This window comes from Mauremys mutica, chromosome 1 (genome assembly GCF_020497125.1).
Source record: "Mauremys mutica isolate MM-2020 ecotype Southern chromosome 1, ASM2049712v1, whole genome shotgun sequence".
Classification (NCBI taxonomy): Eukaryota; Metazoa; Chordata; order Testudines; family Geoemydidae; genus Mauremys; species Mauremys mutica.
In genome coordinates this window covers 32,381,960-32,399,954 of record NC_059072.1, presented here as the reverse complement: position 1 = coordinate 32,399,954, position 17,995 = coordinate 32,381,960, and the positions used below count along the sequence as shown (strand labels likewise).

At 46.1% G+C, this 17,995-nt stretch overlaps 1 protein-coding gene across 2 annotated transcripts in view; it reads left to right on the top strand.

The window, feature by feature from the left end:
* The first annotated feature begins 6,084 nt into the window (after nucleotides 1-6,084).
* Nucleotides 6,085-17,995, top strand: part of CERK (ceramide kinase) — a 79,668-nt gene continuing 67,757 nt past the window's right edge. For both annotated transcript variants that reach the window (XM_044984593.1, XM_044984585.1), the window contains exon 1: nucleotides 6,085-6,347. In XM_044984593.1, coding sequence (XP_044840528.1) covers nucleotides 6,206-6,347 — 142 coding nt within the window. In that variant the 5' untranslated portion in view covers nucleotides 6,085-6,205. The remainder of the gene's footprint in view (nucleotides 6,348-17,995) is intronic.

Sequence of the window (17,995 nt, the reverse complement as noted above, 5' to 3'; positions counted from 1 at the left end):
GGAGGCAAGTCTGTTAAGTCACGGTAAGAATATGCTGTCACCTCAGGAATAAGAAAGGGAAAGTAGAGAGGCAGCGAGGGGGAACATACAAATACTTACCACTGGTCTACAATTTTTGAGAAGTCGTCTGATTCAGAGATAAAATGTGGTATTTATTATGTATTTTGATGTGCTGAATTCAAATATGACAATTAAAACAACTGATTGGCTACTGTTTCTAAGTTATTTAAGTTTTTACATTTTATGTCTATGTATATTGTGTAGATAGTAGAGTTTTAATCATAAATTGTAAACCTAGGTCTTTTCATGTGTTTATGGTTGCTTTACATGATAATATTTCACCTGTCCTGTTTATGTAACACTTTAAAAATCAGCAAAAGGGTTATATAAATAAAATTTATTATGAAACAAAAGGCAAAAAACTATTATGTACATAGTTTAGTCAGTGTCTACTCGGCGCTTCTTGGCTTGTCTCTTGTATTCATTAAATGGAGCATCTCTTGTCACTGTCCAGCAATAGTCTGCAAGCATTGATGGGCTCCATTTGCCCTGATAGCGTTTCTCCATTGTTGCAATGTCCTGGTGAAATCGCTCGCCCTGCTCGTCGCTCACTGCTCCGTAGTTCGGCGGAACAAAATCTAGATGAGAGTGCAAAAAATGTATCTTTAGTGACATGTTGCAACCAAGGCTTTTGTATGCCTTGAGGAGGTTTTCCACCAACAACCTGTAGTTGTCTGCCTTGTTGTTTCCGAGAAAATTTATTGCCACTAACTGGAAGGCTTTCCATGCCGTCTTTTCCTTGCCACGCAGTGCATGGTCAAATGCATCATCTAGAAGAAGTTCACGAATCTGAGGACCAACAAAGACACCTTCCTTTATCTTAGCTTCACTTAACCTTGGAAATTTTCCACGGAGGTACTTGAAAGCTGCTTGTGTTTTGTCAACGGCCTTGACAAAGTTCTTCATCAGACCCAGCTTGATGTGTAAGGGTGGTAACAAAATCTTCCTTGATTCAACAAGTGGTGGATGCTGAACACTTTTCCTCCCAGGCTCCAATGACTGTCAGAGTGGCCAATCTTTCTTGATGTAGTGGGAATCTCTTGCACGACTATCCCATTCACAGAGAAAACAGCAGTACTTTGTGTATCCAGTCTGCAGACCAAGCAAGAGAGCAACAACCTTCAAATCGCCACAAAGCTGCCACTGATGTTGGTCATAGTTTATGCACCTCAAAAGTTGTTTCATGCTATCATAGGTTTCCTTCATATGGACTGCACGACCAACTGGAATTGATGGCAAAACATTGCCATTATGCAGTAAAACAGCTTAAGACTCGTCTTCGATGAATCAATGAACAGTCTCCACTCATCTGGATCGTGAACGATGTTGAGGGCTGCCATCACACCATCGACGTTGTTGCAGGCTACAAGATCACCTTCCATGAAGAAGAATGGGACAAGATCCTTTTGACGGTCACGGAACATGGAAACCCTAACATTACCTGCCAGGAGATTCCACTGCTGTAGTCTGGAGCCCAACAGCTCTGCCTTACTCTTGGGTAGTTCCAAATCCCTGACAAGGTCATTCAGTTCACCTTGTGTTATGAGGTGTGGTTCAGAGGAGGAGGATGGGAGAAAATGTGGGTCCTGTGACATTGATGGTTCAGGACCAGAAGTTTCATCCTCTTCCTCTTCCTCGTCTGACTCAAGTGAGAATGATTCTGGTGCATCAGGAACCGGCAGTCCTTCTCCGTGGGGTACTGGGCGTGTAGCTGATGAAATGTTTGGATAATGCACAGTCCACTTTTTCTTCTTTGACACACCTTTCCCAACTGGAGGCACCATGCAGAAGTAACAATTGCTGGTATGATCTGTTGGCTCTCTCCAAATCATTGGCACTGCAAAAGGCATAGATTTCCTTTTCCTGTTCAACCACTGGCGAAGATTTGTTGCACAAGTGTTGCAGCATATGTGAGGGGCCCACCTCTTTTCCTGATCTCCAATTTTGCAGCCAAAATACAGGTGATAGGCTTTCTTAACCATAGTGCTTATACTGCACTTTTGTGATGCAAAAGTCACTTCACCACAAACATAGCAGAAGTTATCTGCATTATTCACACAAGTACGAGGCATCTCTGCTCACTTTGGCTAAACAGAAATGTGTCCCTTTGCAAAATCAAACACTGACAAATAAGAGAGCACGACACTGTATGATTTCTAGAGCTGATATAGGGCAATTTGTTCAGCAGAGTGATGTAAGCTTCGTTATGATTGCATCATCCATGACTTCTAGGAATAACATGATGCAATTCATATCATGCATGACGCAATACCAGCTTCAGATTGCATCATTCATTGTTTTGCCTAAAAAGCAAGTACTGTCCAAACCCAGTCATAGATTTATTCATAGATCCAGTCAAAGATGTATTTTAGTCATTTCTGGTTTAAATTGAGATCCCTTCCCTTTATAACTCACTTATCCTCCGCTATTCCCAAGTCAAGGGTCGTATATACTGACCCAATAGCATAACTTGAAAACTAGAGCCAATCAACAATTTTAAGCATCATTTTCGTTCTCAGTGACCCAGAATTAGTAAAGTTTGACTACATTTATTTCAGAAGCATTTTGGCTGTAGAGCAGTGCTTGGAAGAGAGAAAGATGAAGCTTCCACTTACAAAATACCCACTTTAGAGCTGCAGCACTTTGGTTCTGCCATATTGAAAGAGACAGCCTCAGAAAAGCATGTGAGAGAGACCAGATAATAGAGGAACTCTGTGCAAAGGGGAATTAGTAGTGAAAATCTACACAAATAAGGTGCTCATGGGGAAAGGGTTCCTTCTGTGTTCTGCATCTCATTGCTATATTGTAAGCTCTGAGTAGCTACAGATCAATGTATGTTATTGATAAATGTTCAAAAAATTTACTCTGTCATTTCTATTAGGAAGAAGAGCAATCACTTTATTTTGAATACTATGTTATATAAGTAAACTGACCTTATATCTGTTTGTTACCAGTGAAAATGCTGTTGCTTTATAGTGCAGAGGGATAATTAACCTAAAAGATACTCTTAAGAGGTGTGCTAATTTAAAGAAGCCTGACAGTAGCATATAAGGAGAGTGTCAAGCCTTGAGCAAATAGACATTGACAGCAGCTAAATGTGAAGTCCCTCTACTTTGTCAGGACTTAACCAGGATCTCTGAGACAGTTACATTAAACTGGTTTACCCTGATCCGCTCTTACATCCTGATGACGAGCCATGCTTTGGGGGCTGTACAACTCAAATACAGATAATGAGGGATAATGATTTGATAAACATGTGGGCCATATTCCAGGAACAACACTGGGATCCATAAAGCCAGTTCGGTGCCAAGCCTCCCTATACAATGAACAGGTGCCTCAGAATACAATCCACCAAAGTCAGCACCCTAGGCAGGAAGTCACCTAAGCTACCCAATAGGAGATGCTGATCACAGGGACGGTATCCTCTCAGAGATACATGCCTAAACTCAGATTACAGGGGAGTGGTTAGCTCTTCTTTGTAATCCACAAGTGGGGTCCCTCCTTGCAATGCCAGCTACAATAATGCTATGCAAACCCCTCTTTTGACTTTCAGGTGACATAGTGAACTAGAAGAGGGTAGCATTATCTCCAGTAAATGTAAACAAACTTGTCTGTTTTAATGATTGGCTGAACAAGAAGTAGGACTGATTGGTCTTGTAGGCTCTAAAGTTTTGCATTGTTTTGTTTTTGAGTGCACTTATGTAAAAAACAATAATTCCAGATTTGTAAATTACACTTTCACGATAAAGAGATTGTACTACAGTACTTGTATGAGGTGAATTGAAAAATACTTTTCTTTTGTTTATCTTTTTTACAGTGCAAATATTTGTAATAAAAATATAAAAGCACTGTACACTTTGTATTGAGTTGTAATTGAAATAAATATATTTAAAAATGTAGAAAAACATACAAAAATATTTATAATGCATTTAAATTGGTATTCTATTATTGTTTAACAGTGCAATTAAAACTGCAATTAATTGAGTTAATTGTCAGCCCTAGTATTTATCCACAGTGGAACAATCATTGGGCCAGAGAGTGGGAATGACTATGTAGTCTAGAGGTTAGGGCACCCACTTGGGAGGTGGGATGCCTCAGGTATAGTCTCCCTACTTCAGCCACATTTATTAGTATTGATCCACAATGGAATAGCTTCAACAGGAGAGATTAAGGGAGTTACTCCTCTTCTTTTCCTCTGAAAACATCCCAAAGCTCTCAGTGATTAGAGAACTGTCCTAAGCAATGGTAGAGCCCTCTTCAAATCCTTTCTCCCCTACTGACAGAGGTGGGGGGAATTGAACCAGCATCTCCCAGAAGGTGGTCAGCAGCTCCAGCGGCATTTTGCATGGGATCCAATCTGAAAGATTCCCTCTAAGGAGGCCTACTTGTAAATTAGGCAGCCAAATACCAGTCTTCCCCTGATTTGTGAATTGCTCTGGGGCTTAGGTGGGAGGTAGGTGCCTGGATGCTTAGGGGGAGGCTGCAGTACACATGCCTTGATGCAGAAACACAGGCACCAAGGGAACTTTTACTCTGAAAAACTTAGGGGCTAAGTGAGTTTAGGCACCTACAGGGTTCAGCAGAAGTTTTGTGGGTCACAGCGGAGGCAAAACAGGGACTTAGGCACCCTGAGCAGGCACTTTGCTGTAGACCATGGGTCACAGTTTTACAAACTGCTCCTATAAGGCCTACATTATCTTGTCTGCACCCAAATACTAGACACTTTCTTGTTTAGCCACTGCTATTGCTCTCTTTAAATACAAACTGATTTAGAAGAGATGGCATTCAGATATGAAAGAGTTAACAATAAACTAATTCAGCTCTGAACATAGATGACCTATATACAGAGGCAAACTGGCACCATTACTCAGCTCTGTTCTAGTTAATATTTACATAGTTTAATATGCAAGCAATGTTTGCATAACACACCTGGGCCTGTCAGCAGATGTTAAACCTCTCCCAGCAGGATCCACTGGGTTCTGCTGCTTTACATAAGCAACTGGATCATTGCCTCACCTTCACGGGGGTCAGGGAAGATGCTCGGTAGCTCTGAAGTAGGAGCCCTAAGAGCATATAAGACTGGGGAGAACGTAAAGGTTTATTTCTTTGTTTGTGAAGCCAGATGTAGGTAGGGATGGAATCGCTAACTCGGTACAGTAAGCGGACTATGTTTTACTGCAATTGGGAAAGGCAACTGCTCACAGTGAAGCTCATTTACTGCATCCTTCTCCCAACAATGACTTCATGGGCTCTTCCTCTCACATGCAGGGTAGGACCCAGTTTGGCACTAGGTGATACTATGCATGGGCCTTTAAGGGTACAAGATAGGAGAGCCTGTTGGAGAGACCTAACAAGTAGTGGATTGCCCATGTGCTCTCTGCACCATTGCATTGTACACTGGGCAGGATCTGATGCTATGAGAGACCTCAGAGGTATTATGCTGCAATGGTGCAGAGGGTGTTTTTAAAGTATGTATTAATGTTTTGATTTCAATTCAAATTTCCAACCAATGACTAAATTGGCAACATTTCATGTAACTGGGTGACCACGGCAGGGGGCACATGGGCACAGGCTGAGCGGTGAGGGTCCCAGGCGGTGCTGGGCGGCAGGGGGCACATGGGCACAGGCTGAGCGGTGAGGGTCCCGGCGGTGCGGGGCGGCAGGGGGCACATGGGCACAGGCTGAGCGGTGAGGGTCCCGGCGGTGCTGGGCGGCAGGGGGCACATGGGCACAGGCTGAGCGGTGAGGGTCCCGGCGGTGCGGGGCGGCAGGGGGCACTCGGGCACGGCCTGAGCGGTGAGGGTCCCGGCGGTGCGGGGCGGCAGGGGGCACTCGGGCACGGCCTGACGCTTCGCCACAGCTGGGCTCCGGAAGCGCCGCCCTTGCCCCAGCGCCGCTTAGGACCCTGCCCGGAACTGCACTAGGCGAGGCCCCGCCCCCTTTGTGATTTGCATACGCTCCCCTCCCGGCGTAAATTTGCGTACGTGTTGACGATTCGGCCCCGCCCCCTTGGCAATAGCCAGATAGCGGAGAGGCCGGGCCCCGTTATCCGCTGGCTGCCGCCATCCCGGTGCCCAGCAGCGGGGCAGCCCCTCGGGCCCGGGCCATGCGTCGCGGGGCAGCCGGGCGCCGGCACTGAGCGCCCATGGAGCAGCCCGCGGGCGGCCGGCGGCCCCGGCTCGTCTCCTCGCTGGCGCTCGGGCAGCGCGCCTGGGAGGTCACCTTAGAGTGGGAGCGGGGGCTGCTGTCCTGGCGGGATCCGCAGCCTGCCCGCGGCCGGGGCGGCGGTGAGTGATGGGGCCTGGCCGGAGGAGCGGCTGGGGCAGACTGCAGGGGATCTGGCAGGTGGGGAGCTGGAGAGGCTCTGGCAGCTGGGGGTTGGATAGTGTGGGGTTTGAGGGGCTCTGGGGTGGGGTATAGTGGGGGACACTGGAGGGGCTCTGGCAGGTGGGGGTTGGATAGTGTGGGGTTTCAGGGACTCAGGGGGTGGGGTATAGTGGGGGACACTGGAGGGGCTCTGGCAGGTGGGGGTTGGATAGTGTGGGGTTTCAGGGACTCAGGGGGTGGGGTATAGTGGGGGACACTGGAGGGGCTCTGGCAGGTGGGGGTTGGATAGTGTGGGGTTTCAGGGACTCAGGGGGTGGGGTATCGGGGGGGGACAGGAGGGGCTTGGGGGATGGGGGTTGGATAATGTGGGGTTTGGGGGTGGGGTATAGTGGGGGACACTGGAGGGGCTCTGGCAGTAGTGGGGGTTGGATAATGTGGGGTTTGGGGGGTGGGGTATAGTGGGGGACACTGGAGGGGCTTGGGAGATGGGGGTTGGATAATGTGGTGTTTGGGGGGCTCTTTGGTGGGGATATAGTGGGGGACACTGAAGGGGCTCTGAAATGTGAGGTGTTGTATAGTGTGGCGGGGAGGTTGGAGTGGCTCTGGAGGCTCTCATAGAGTGCACCTGTTCCTGTTCTTGTCTGCTTGTGCCCTTGGCGCTGGTGCATGTATCACTGAGATGCATGGGGGAGGTAACTCACATACTATGAAGATAAGGCACCTTCTTCCTATGTTCAACCAGCTCTTATGAAAAGGGACAGCCCAGTTAATAGTGTAAGCTGTTGCGAACATGTCTGCCTTCTGTTAAAGCGTGTAAAGTTCCGAAGCTTCCTGCTCTTTCCTCTCTCATTTTTGGGTCCAGAATTGAATGTCATTCTCGTCCCAGGGAGTTCTGATTCTTTGTAAACATAGTGGTGGTGTTTAGCCTACTCTGTAGTGTATTTGGTGCAGTATTTACTAGAGGCTTCTCCGGTGTTGCTGAAAAATAGATTTTGAATACAGATTAGTTTGCACGGCATCAGCAACTTTTTCTTAACTAACAGTTTAAGAAGTAGATGACATGCTGAGAACAATGTAGGAAAACCATATATTTAGGGCAGGGCTGTGAGGTCCAGTGTTGAAAATAGATTAAACAGCTGGTGAAAATTAATAGTAAAACAGCTTTGCAAACTTCTGTTCCTGGGTTCATTCACCAAGTTTCTTCATAATTATGGGAGAGGCTGCATGCATAGACTTTGGACCACATTAACAAGCTCATAATGATTTGACAAGGCACTAATAAGGGATTTTTTTCACTCTCAACCACAAGAGCTTGTCAGCAGATATAAAGCCAAGTGTGCATAGTCCTGTTTCTGCACACTATACATAGATTAGTAATAGCTGAAAAAAGTGTGTATTTTGAGGATCTTGCAGGTGGCTTTTAGTCACTTTGAGAGCCATTGGAGTTAAGGGTTTTAGCTGGAATATATTACAGCAACTAGCAGATCTAAAATCAGAATACTTATTAAAATATTCAAGCCACAATGTAATTTACTACATTTATCACTTAATGGATGTGCCCTTTGAGACTTCAGAAAAACTGCATCTGTGAAATAGGGGGAGAGAGAGCTCAGTGGTTTGAGCATTGGCCTGCTAAACCCAGGGTTGTGAGTTCAATCCTTGAGGAGGCCACTTAGGAATCTGGGGCAAAAATTGATCCTGCTAGTGAAGGCAGGGGGCTGGACTCGATGACCTTTCGAGGTCCCTTCTAGTTCTAGGAGATTGGTATATCTCCAATTATTACCTTTATTACCTTAGTGTTTGCAATTGAAATGGAGACTTGCAGTGTGTTTGCAGAACTGACAGCTTAATAATTCAAGAATTTCTCAGGCATGCATTCCTCTTAAGAACAAAGGTGGTGGTTGCCTGGTGTTATGAGGCCTCTAAATTACTACCACAGCATAACTGAGGGTCAGGGCCCCGTTATGCTGGGTGCTACACTCATGTAATAAGACAGTCTCTGCCACGAAGGCCTTGTGAGTCTTGGGGCTAAATCTTGCTAGTATATCATTGCAGATACCACTGTGCCCATACCCATTATCATGAAGCCAAGGAAGATTTGTAAGTGGGAGAAGGAGAAAATGAGGAAGGACAAGCTAACTAGTGGAGCTATCATGTTTAGTATAATCAGCAGTCACAACACACCAACTGCTTAGCCAATGTATACTCTGGAGTACAAAAACATGGGCTAATATGTTTACACTATCTTCTGAAAACCTCAAAATGTTAAATAGTATTCTGGTGCATAGTTGTTTTTCTGTTTCTTATTCAAATTAATTGCAGCTGGATATAGTAGAATAACTGTTGCTTTAAAACAGTGATGAAAACTTTCCTTTTTATTTAAGTTAGCTGACTTAGTTATGGCCAAGGAAGCACTTTAATGCTAAGCCATTATAGCTTCGGGCACTTTTCAGGTAAGTTTATCCTTTGAGCTGTTGCATGATCCCTCAGCTGAAAAGTGAAACTTCTTTTGCCAAGTCTTGTGAAGTCTCCTAGGTCATATGAGATATCACAGTGACAAAAGGGAAGTTCTTCACATAGTAAGAAAGTTGATATTGTGTATCCATTTGTATGTAAAAAAGCTTAACTTCAAACTTGAGAGATGCATTCAACTCGCTGGAAGAGAAGTGTCTGACAAGTTTGAAGAAATTTGATATTAGAAATAATGGAGTTATCTTTTGGAAACTTCCTGTATATATCAAATTTCCTATTAAATTTTAAATAGTGTGCATAGGTAAGGCTATAATTTAGTCATGGGTATTTTTAGTAAAAGTCATGGGGAGGTCATGGGCAGTAAACAGAAATTCATGGTCCGTGACCTTTACTGGGGCCCCCTGGGGGTGCTGCTGTGTGTGGGGGGGAGGGTGCTCTGGGGGTGCCGCTGCTCAGGTGGTTCCTGGGGACAGCTGCACTGGCTGCTGCTTGGGAGGTCCCCGGGGACAGCCATGTGGCTGTCACCAGGGCCACTGGAGTGGCTGGCTGCTGCAGAAGTCATGGAAGTCGTGGAAAGTCACGGTATCCATGACTTCCTCCCTGGGTTGTGCTTTGTCCCTATTGTAGTGTCATGATTATTTCAACAATTTTATTTATCTCAAGGTGTTTATGTGGCCGTTGTTACGACCATAAGTGCCTCTCAATCTTATTTATCCTCACAATATCCCTATGAAGTATGTATGTATTTATCCTCACAGTATCCCTATGAAGTAGGAAAGTACTGTGTAATAGTCCGATGTTGGGGCCGTGCCCTCTCAGGGGCCGTCGGGAGCCAGGCCGCCTCACTACACGGCCCAAATCAGTCTCCGGGTTCTGAAGGTCTTGGGGGTTCGGCCCCTCAAGCAGGGGCTGAACAGAAGGCACACGGTTAGGGCAGTGAGTCCCAGCCCTCAGTCAGGGTGGGGCAGCGAACCAGTTCTAAGCTCCGGTCCTGGCAGCCGGAGCTGAGCAGTGACAAAGTCAGTAAGCCCCAAGCCCTCGCTCAGGGCGGGGCAGCACACAAGAGGCAGGGCTCAGACCCTCAGGCAGGGCTGAGCACACAAAGTCACTAGTTTAAGCCCAAGCCCTCAGTCAGGGCGGGGCAGCAAAACAGCAGTTCTAGCTCAGACCCTCAAGCAGGGGCTGAGCAGTAATAATAGTTCAGGGCTCAGGTCCTTAAAGCAGGAGCTGAGCAGTAATCAAGTCAAGAAGCCCAAGCCCTCGATCAGGGCGGGGCACCAAACACAGCAGTTCTAGGCTCAGCTCCTCACAGCAGGGGCTGAGCAGTAATAATAGTTCAGGGCGCAGGTCCTTGCATCAGGAGCTGAGCCACCATAGTCAGTAAGCCCCAGCCCTAGGTCAGGGTGGGGCAACAAACAATAGTCCCAGGGGCTCAGGTCCTTGTCCCAGGAGCTGAGCCACAAGAGTCAGTAAGCCCCAGCCCTAGGTCAGGGTGGGGCAACAAACAATAGTTCAGGGCTCAGGTCCTTGTCTCAGGAGCAGAGCAGCGGCATCAGTCTCAGGAAGCTCAGGTAAGTGCAGGCTTCTCTGCCTGAGTGCTGGCAGGAGGGGGAGTCTGCCACCCGTGAGTGGGGTGGCAGGGGGGACACAGGCCCACCCACTCCACTGTGTCCCAGCCCGGGGCCCTAACAGCGGCGTGGATCCGCTACCGTCAGTGGGGATCCTGGCCGCAACACACTGACATGGGCACGTACGTGCCCTCAGCCGGACAGGGTTCGGCTACCCCCGGGCTGCACTCCATCTCCCCCTCCTCGGGTACCTGCTCGTCACTGGGCTCGGCAGCGGGGTCCCACACCATGGGCTCCTCGGCGTGCTGAAGGTGGTCTAAGTCGGGCTGCTCCTCCGGACTCAGGTCAGGGGGACGCTCGAGCCGCTCCTCGGGGTACCGGGCTCGGGGCAGGCTCGGCCAGTCCACCTCGGGGTACCTGGCTCGAGGGAGGCTCGGTCGGTCCGCGTCCGGATACCTGGCTCGAAGGAGGCTTGGTCCGTCCACGTCCGGGTACCTGGCTCGGGGCAGGCTCGGTCCAGCAGGAGCCCGATCAGGAGCGTCTGTCCTCTCCGGCTCCTGGGCTCCAACTGAGTGCTGAGGCCGGGCTTTTATACTTCCTGTCCCGCCCCTTGACTTCCGGGGGGCGGGAACAGGTGGCAGTGGCTCCGCCCACTGAGGTGGCTGTTCCGGTTCCTCCCTCTCAGGGGCCGTCGGGAGCCAGGCCGCCTCACTACATACTGTTATCCCAATTTCACAGGTTGAGTGCGGGGACTGAGATACTCAGAATAATGAAGTGATTTGACAAGGTCACACAAGAAGTCTGTGGCAGAGCTGAGCTGAACCTGGCTATCTCAAATCCCACGTTAGTTCCCTGACCATTGGATAATCCTTAAACTCTGATCAGTTATGTTTTTACTGCTCTTTAAAATAGCTGAATATATTTTTGTCCACACTGTAATGTCTCTCCCCTCCCCCCCCCCGAGGGAAAAACCTGCCTCAGAAACCAACTATAGTGCACACATGTCTGGAAATTAAATTATGTGGCCAAGTGCTGTTTTTTTGCAAAAGTGCTAATCCAGAGTGACTCCTATATTGTGCAGAAACAACGAGGAGTACTTGTGGCACCTTAGAGACGAACAAATTTATTTGGGCATAAGCTTTTGTGGGCTAAAACCCACTTTATCAGATGCATGGAGTGGAAAAAAGACAGTAGGCAGGTGTGTGTGTGTGTGTGTGTATATATATATATATATATATATATATAAAAGAGAGATATAGATATAGATATAGATATATGCCTTACCAAGTGGAGGGGGTCAGTGCTAACAAGACAATTCAATTAAAGTGGATGTGGGCTATTCTCAACAGTAGAGTACCAAGGGAGGAAAAATCATTTTTGTAGTGGTAATGAGGCCGCTTTATTTTATTATTGTCTTTTTTTTTTTTTAAGTTTAACATAAAATGTAGGTTGCAGAGCCAGTGAAGTGCATACTCCAGGCTTGTGGTGCAAAGTGCTTCAGCACCCCCCAGGATCTCTTATCCCTACCCCTGCTGCACCCCTGGAGGCAGAAATAAGGTATCCTCGAGAGGCAGTGGGAAAGTTTTAGGGCTGGCTCGGGTGCATCTGCACATGCAGCCCTGGTGGGGTGTGCGTAGTGGGGGCTTGGGACCAAGGGACAGAGAGTGGAGCAGGGACTAGATGGCTGACGTGTAGGGTGAGGGAGTGGCAGAGCTCCAGACTCAGCTCTGTTGGGGGAGGGATGACCCCCCCGCCCCCCCCCCAACATTCCGGCAGCTGCCTCCTTCCTGTCAACTTTGCTCCCTGCTCCAGGCCAGCTCCATGCAGCAGTGAGGAGGTGCAGGAGTAGGAAGGGGGCGCACACTCAGCCAAGCAATAATGGTATTTCTGGCCGCTGCGCTTGCTGCCAGTAGCACTGCTCCTCTTCCACCAAGAACTCGGGGATACATGTGGAAGACTGCCAGTGCTGCATGCACACAGGAAAGCAATAGGGCTTGGACCATAGGTCCTAGCTTAACACAGGCTTGGGCCCTCCAGTCCTGCAGGATCTTGGGACCTAGGTTAGCACAATTGGTGTGTGGATAAAAGGGGGGTTAGGCTTGAGCCCGGGCTCACATTGCTGTGTAGATATACCCTTAGTAGTTAGTTGATACATAGGCTAGAGTGGGGCTGCTTTTGAACTGGGGCCTCTTGTGCAGATGATATACTTCCTCCAGACCATCACTTTTCAACCAGGGGTCTGAGCCCCCCTGGGGTGGGGAGGGGGCACAAGCAAGTTTTAGGGGGTCCACCAAGCATGGCCAGCATGAGCATTCACTGAGGCCCAGGGCAGAAAGCTGAAGCTTCACAGTGCCCTCTGTGGTGTGGGGCCTCAAATAATTGCCCTGCTTGCTACCCCCTAACGCCACCCTGGTTTTTATATGCAGAAAAACAGTTGTGGCACAGCTTGGGCCATGGAGTTTTTATTGAATGTTGAGGGGGACTCGGAAAGAAAAAGGTTGAGAACCCCTGCTCCAGACCATGAAAGAGCCACAGAACTTACTGGATGTGCTCCCAGCACTCTAGCGTCAGGACCAATGGCTGTTTATATGCAGCTACTTGCTCTTGACTATTTTCTGCTGGGATGGGACATGGACTGGGCAAGATAGCTGCTGTAAAGCAGATGGTATACCCCATAATCCTTTGCAAATAGAATGTTGTCTGGTCATTCTACATGCAAAAAATTGAGGTTGGCTGAGAGCTGTGAAAAAGCACAATGAACTTGACTCTTCTTGGTATGTCTTCCTAAGCACTAGGTAGGTTGGAGAATCAGGGCAGGCCCTATTATCAAATTTGGCTGAAGTCCTGCAAAAGTCTGTTTAAGACACACTGGTAAATAAAGAGTAAAAACAAGGAAAATTGCAAGTGTGCACTTCTGGAGGCACAGGTACACTTTATGAAGAAAATAATTCAGTATCTGAAGAGCATGCTCCTTTTAACTGCTTGATGTGTGGTTTGTGGAGTGTGCAGTTAGCTACTGTAGCAATATTTACTAGAGCTCCCCAGGTGTCTCTTGTTGCCTTTTAGGTCCTCTGTGCTCTGGAGGCCTCAGTACAGTCTATACAAGGACTTGGGAATGTGAAAGAAATGTGTGCTGGTAACATATAAATGAACATTTATGGGGAGGATTGGCAGCCACCCAAAAGTACCTGGGTGAAGAGGCAGTAATTTGGTAAAGATTGACTGCCTTTTAAAAGTTGATCCTTCATGATCAGGGCATTGCTGTGCAGTATATCTAAATATAAATTTACCTATGCACAGCTGTATAAAATTATGCATGTTTCTGAGTGGCTTGTAGTTATCACATGTTCATTAAATTAAAACAATCATTGTCTCAAACTTAGCAAAGAGAGCACTTTCTTAATGGCTGTTTAGCTTCCAGTTATTATCTGACCTTTTGGACTTGGCCATATCTCTTGTGAAAGTTATTTGGTACTTCTATAAAACAGGAAAACATTGGTGGGCAGGAAGGGATTGCTCATAAAGAGTGTTCAAATGCCCATTCTTCTCCTTCCTGCCCAAATACAGAAACTGCTAAAGAGAACTTGTTCAAACTTCCCAAAAGGGAACAGTTTGCAAGGGAGGAGAAGGGAATTCCTCCTGCATGGAGAGATTAAAAATAAAGCTTAATCTAAAAAACTAACAATTTTTAAAAGTTTTCAAATTAGGAGGATTTGTGGAAAGTCTTGAGGCTTGTATGCTCACTCTGTGAAAAATTTCTTTTGTCAGGAAAAGTGTTTTCACCTTCAGTTATATGTGGTACTTATAAAGACCTCTAATGAACTGTTAGATATAAAGTTTATCTATATTCATACTGTTGTATGTAGGATTTAAATCATAGGCATTACAAATGAAAAAGCCTATTAGTTTCTCCTCCCCCTGCTAATGCAGGGTTATTAACTACAATATGTTTTCATCAGTCTAGTTTAAATAAGCAACACAACGAGGCTTCCACTTTCTTTGGGAGACTACTATGAACTAATAGATTTCAGTGTTTAGGAAAAAAAATTCCCTCAAGTTTATCTGAAATTATCCCTTTGCTCCTCTGTTACTTTCAGTTATATTACTTCTTCCTTGGTATATTAATACTTTTCAAATACTTATAAGATTTCTTTCCTCACAGCTGCACCTCAAAAAAGCATACATAGTCCTTAGTCATTAATTACATTTAGTTATTGAGTAGCCAAGCTTCACATTTAATATTTTCTGTTATTAGTTCCTCCAGGTCTTCAGTCATTTCTGTTTTGAAAAAAAATCATAACTTGTTGATCTCTTCCTGGCTTAAGCGCCTGAAGCCAATTCAGCATTTAGGTGTGGCTTTGGCAGTCATTTGGAGAGGAGCTATAATTTCCCTGATATCTAACGTGAAACTTTTATGTTGGCAAACCAAACTCCAATGTGTAGGGGCTTTCTGACTGTGCCTTCATAATAGAGAGCATTGTGTAGCAAACAAGGTATCAGACCAAGAGTCAGAAGATCTGGATTCTATTTCTAGCCGTGCCAATGACTTCTGTGTAACCTTGAGCACATTTCTTCACCTCTTTCCCTTCTTTCCTTTCTGCCCCTTGTTTCTAACTGTATTTTAGATTGTAAACTCTGATATCTCACTTTGTATAGTGCCTAGTACAAAGTGGCAGCATATTTAGTGAGAGCCTCTAAGGTATAAATTAATACAAATATTCAGTTTGCTGTCTGGTCTGATTTCACATCCATTGTGAAACTTTCAATGTGTATGGGACAGTAGGTCTTTAGCCAAAGATTAGGTCAGCCAATAAAACTCAAATTAATTGCTAATATGCCTATGGGTAAGTGAAAATTATGGGGAAATGTGGCAGCAGCCCCTGTATTGAAGGTTGCCCATCACTTTTTTTTATACAACTGAATAATCTAAAATAAAACTGGTAGGAAGTGTGTAATGACAAGTTCTACAAGCTGACGTTTATCAGTGGGAGAAATTGTCATAGTAAGTGCTCAGTGCAATATGCATATATATTCATAGAAGATTAGGGTTGGAAGAGACCTCGGGCTGTAAATGTGTGACAGCAAGAGTGGAACAGTTTTCAAGTATCTGCACTGTAAAAAAACAAAAGAAATCGTATTTTTCAGTTTGCACTACAGTACTTGTATTAGGTAATCTCTTTATCATGAAAGTTGAACTTAACAAAGGTAGAATTATGTACAAAAAACCCTGTACTCAAAAACAAAACAATGTAAAACTTCAGAGCCTACAAGTCTTAGTCCTCTTCTTGTTCAGCCAATCGCTCAGATAAACAAGTTTGTTTACATTTGCAGGAGATAATGTTGCTTGCTTCTTGTTTACAGTATCACCTGAAAGTGAGATCAGGTGTTCTCATGGCACTGCTGTAGCTGGCATCGCAAGATATTTGCGTGCCAGAGACGCTGAAGATTTATATGTCCCTTCCTGCTTCAACTGCCATATAACGCAGTCCTCGGGAGACAAAAAAATCTCACCTTTTATAGGTGAGACTGCGTTATATCAAACTTGCTTTGCCCCACCCCATTCCTTGTTCCCTGACCGCCTCCTCCAGAGACCTCCATCCCTAATCACCCCACTTTCCTTGCCCGGACCCCAGCCATGTCGCTGGGGGGTGGCTGGGGAAAGGTCCTGCACTCACCTGTGGCGGGAAGTGGAGCGCAATGGCTGGGAGCTGGCAGAGTGGAGCTGGCTGGGGCTGGGCTGCTCTGGTTCCCACTGCCGGTGAGTGCAGGGAGGTTGGGGAAAGGACACCCCCCCCCCCGTACTCACCTGTGGCTGGGAGCTGGCGGAGTGGAGCGGGCTGGGGACAGGCTGCTCCACTTCCGCCACCGCTGATGAGTGCGGGGTGATTCTTTTCCCCAAGCTCCCTCCTCCGAGCGACATAGCTGGGGCCGGGGTGAGGGGAGCAGAGCAGGCTGCTCCCGGCCCCCTGCTAATCCCCCGGGCCACCCTGGGACTGCGGGGCCCCCAAAAGTGTCCTCCCATAGCTCCTGCCCCCCAGACCCTGGTGGGGGGAGCTCCTGACTGCCCCCGAGACCCTCTGCCCCTTATCAAACCCTTCAGCCCCGGCCTGGCCCAGCACCCTTAACATGCTGCTCAGAGCAGCGTGACAGGGCTTTACCGCATTGTATGCGAACCCACGTTATGTTGGGTTGTGTTATATCGGAGTAGAGGTGTATTTCTTTATCATTTTTACAGTGCAAATATTTGTAATAAAAAATATATACTGATTCCAGTTACACCACAGAATATAATATATATGACAATGCAGAAAAACATCCAGAATACTTACTAAGTTTCGTTTGGTATTCGGTTTTTTAACAGTTTGATTAAAACTGCGAATAATTGCAATTAATTTTTTTGGGTTAATCGTGTGAGTTAACCGCAATGAATCGACAGCCCTGTAGGAAAGTTTAAAAAAAAACTGGACATGTTTAGTCTTTAGAAAAGAAAACTGAAGGGAGACCTGAAAAGTCTTCAAATATGTTAAGAGATTTTATAAAGAGGATGGTGATCAGTTGTTTGCTATGTCCCTTTAAGCCCATTACTACTAATCCTAAAAGACCAAGGGACTTCTAGGTTAGATATTAGGAAAATTTTTCTAATTCCTAATTTTTCTAATTTCCTAATTCTAAGGGTAGTATATAGGCTTTCAATCACCATCATTTGAGGTTTATTAAGAACAGTTTGGACGAACACCTGCCAAGGATGGTCTAGATTTACTTGGTCCTATTTTAGCACAGGGCTTGATGACTTCTTGAGGTCCCTTCCAGCCCTACATGTTTGTGACTCTATAATCTTGCACTTTTTGTGATTCGAATTCCACACTGACCTTCACTGTTCTTGCTTTTCTTGTGTGTCACAATGAAACAGTGATCATTTTTCCTTTACATAAAGAGGAAAGAGAGAATCTTAAGTATTGTCACTCGCCAATATGGCATAAAATGTATATTAGCAAAGCAATAAGTAGCATACTGTATGCTGAGATCTTGTTCTTGAAATGGATATATCTAAAAGAAATAAGATGAACTTCAGTTACATCAGGTAATTATCCTAATGTCATTCTGAAGAGTTGATGAGGAACTAAGGGGTTGGAAACACAATAGTAGCCAGAGTTTCTGGCATTTTTCTGGTGCTTGTGTATTTAAATGTATATATGTTACAGTTTTCAGCTAGCTATGCTCATATTCCCCTCTGTGGTCCAGGAAGGGCTCCCGCTTCAGGTTTCCAGCTCCCAGACATTACCTCTCTTGGTGTCTCTCTCCCTCCTGACCAGGGATTTTAAGGCATTGTGGCTCCCTGCCTGACATTGTGATATTCCCAGCAAGCCAAACTGCCTAAAAGGCCAGTGCCTGCACTTAGCCCTTGGAGGGAAAGCAATGAGCCATGTATTGCCCCAAGTTATAAGTTACCACTGAGTTCATTCTGAGCAAGCACATTTATTCTTAAGAATTAAAGATAAAACATATTTAAAGGAACCTACACACATGCTTCAAAGCTTACCAGAGGTTCCCCCTCCCCCACTCCAATC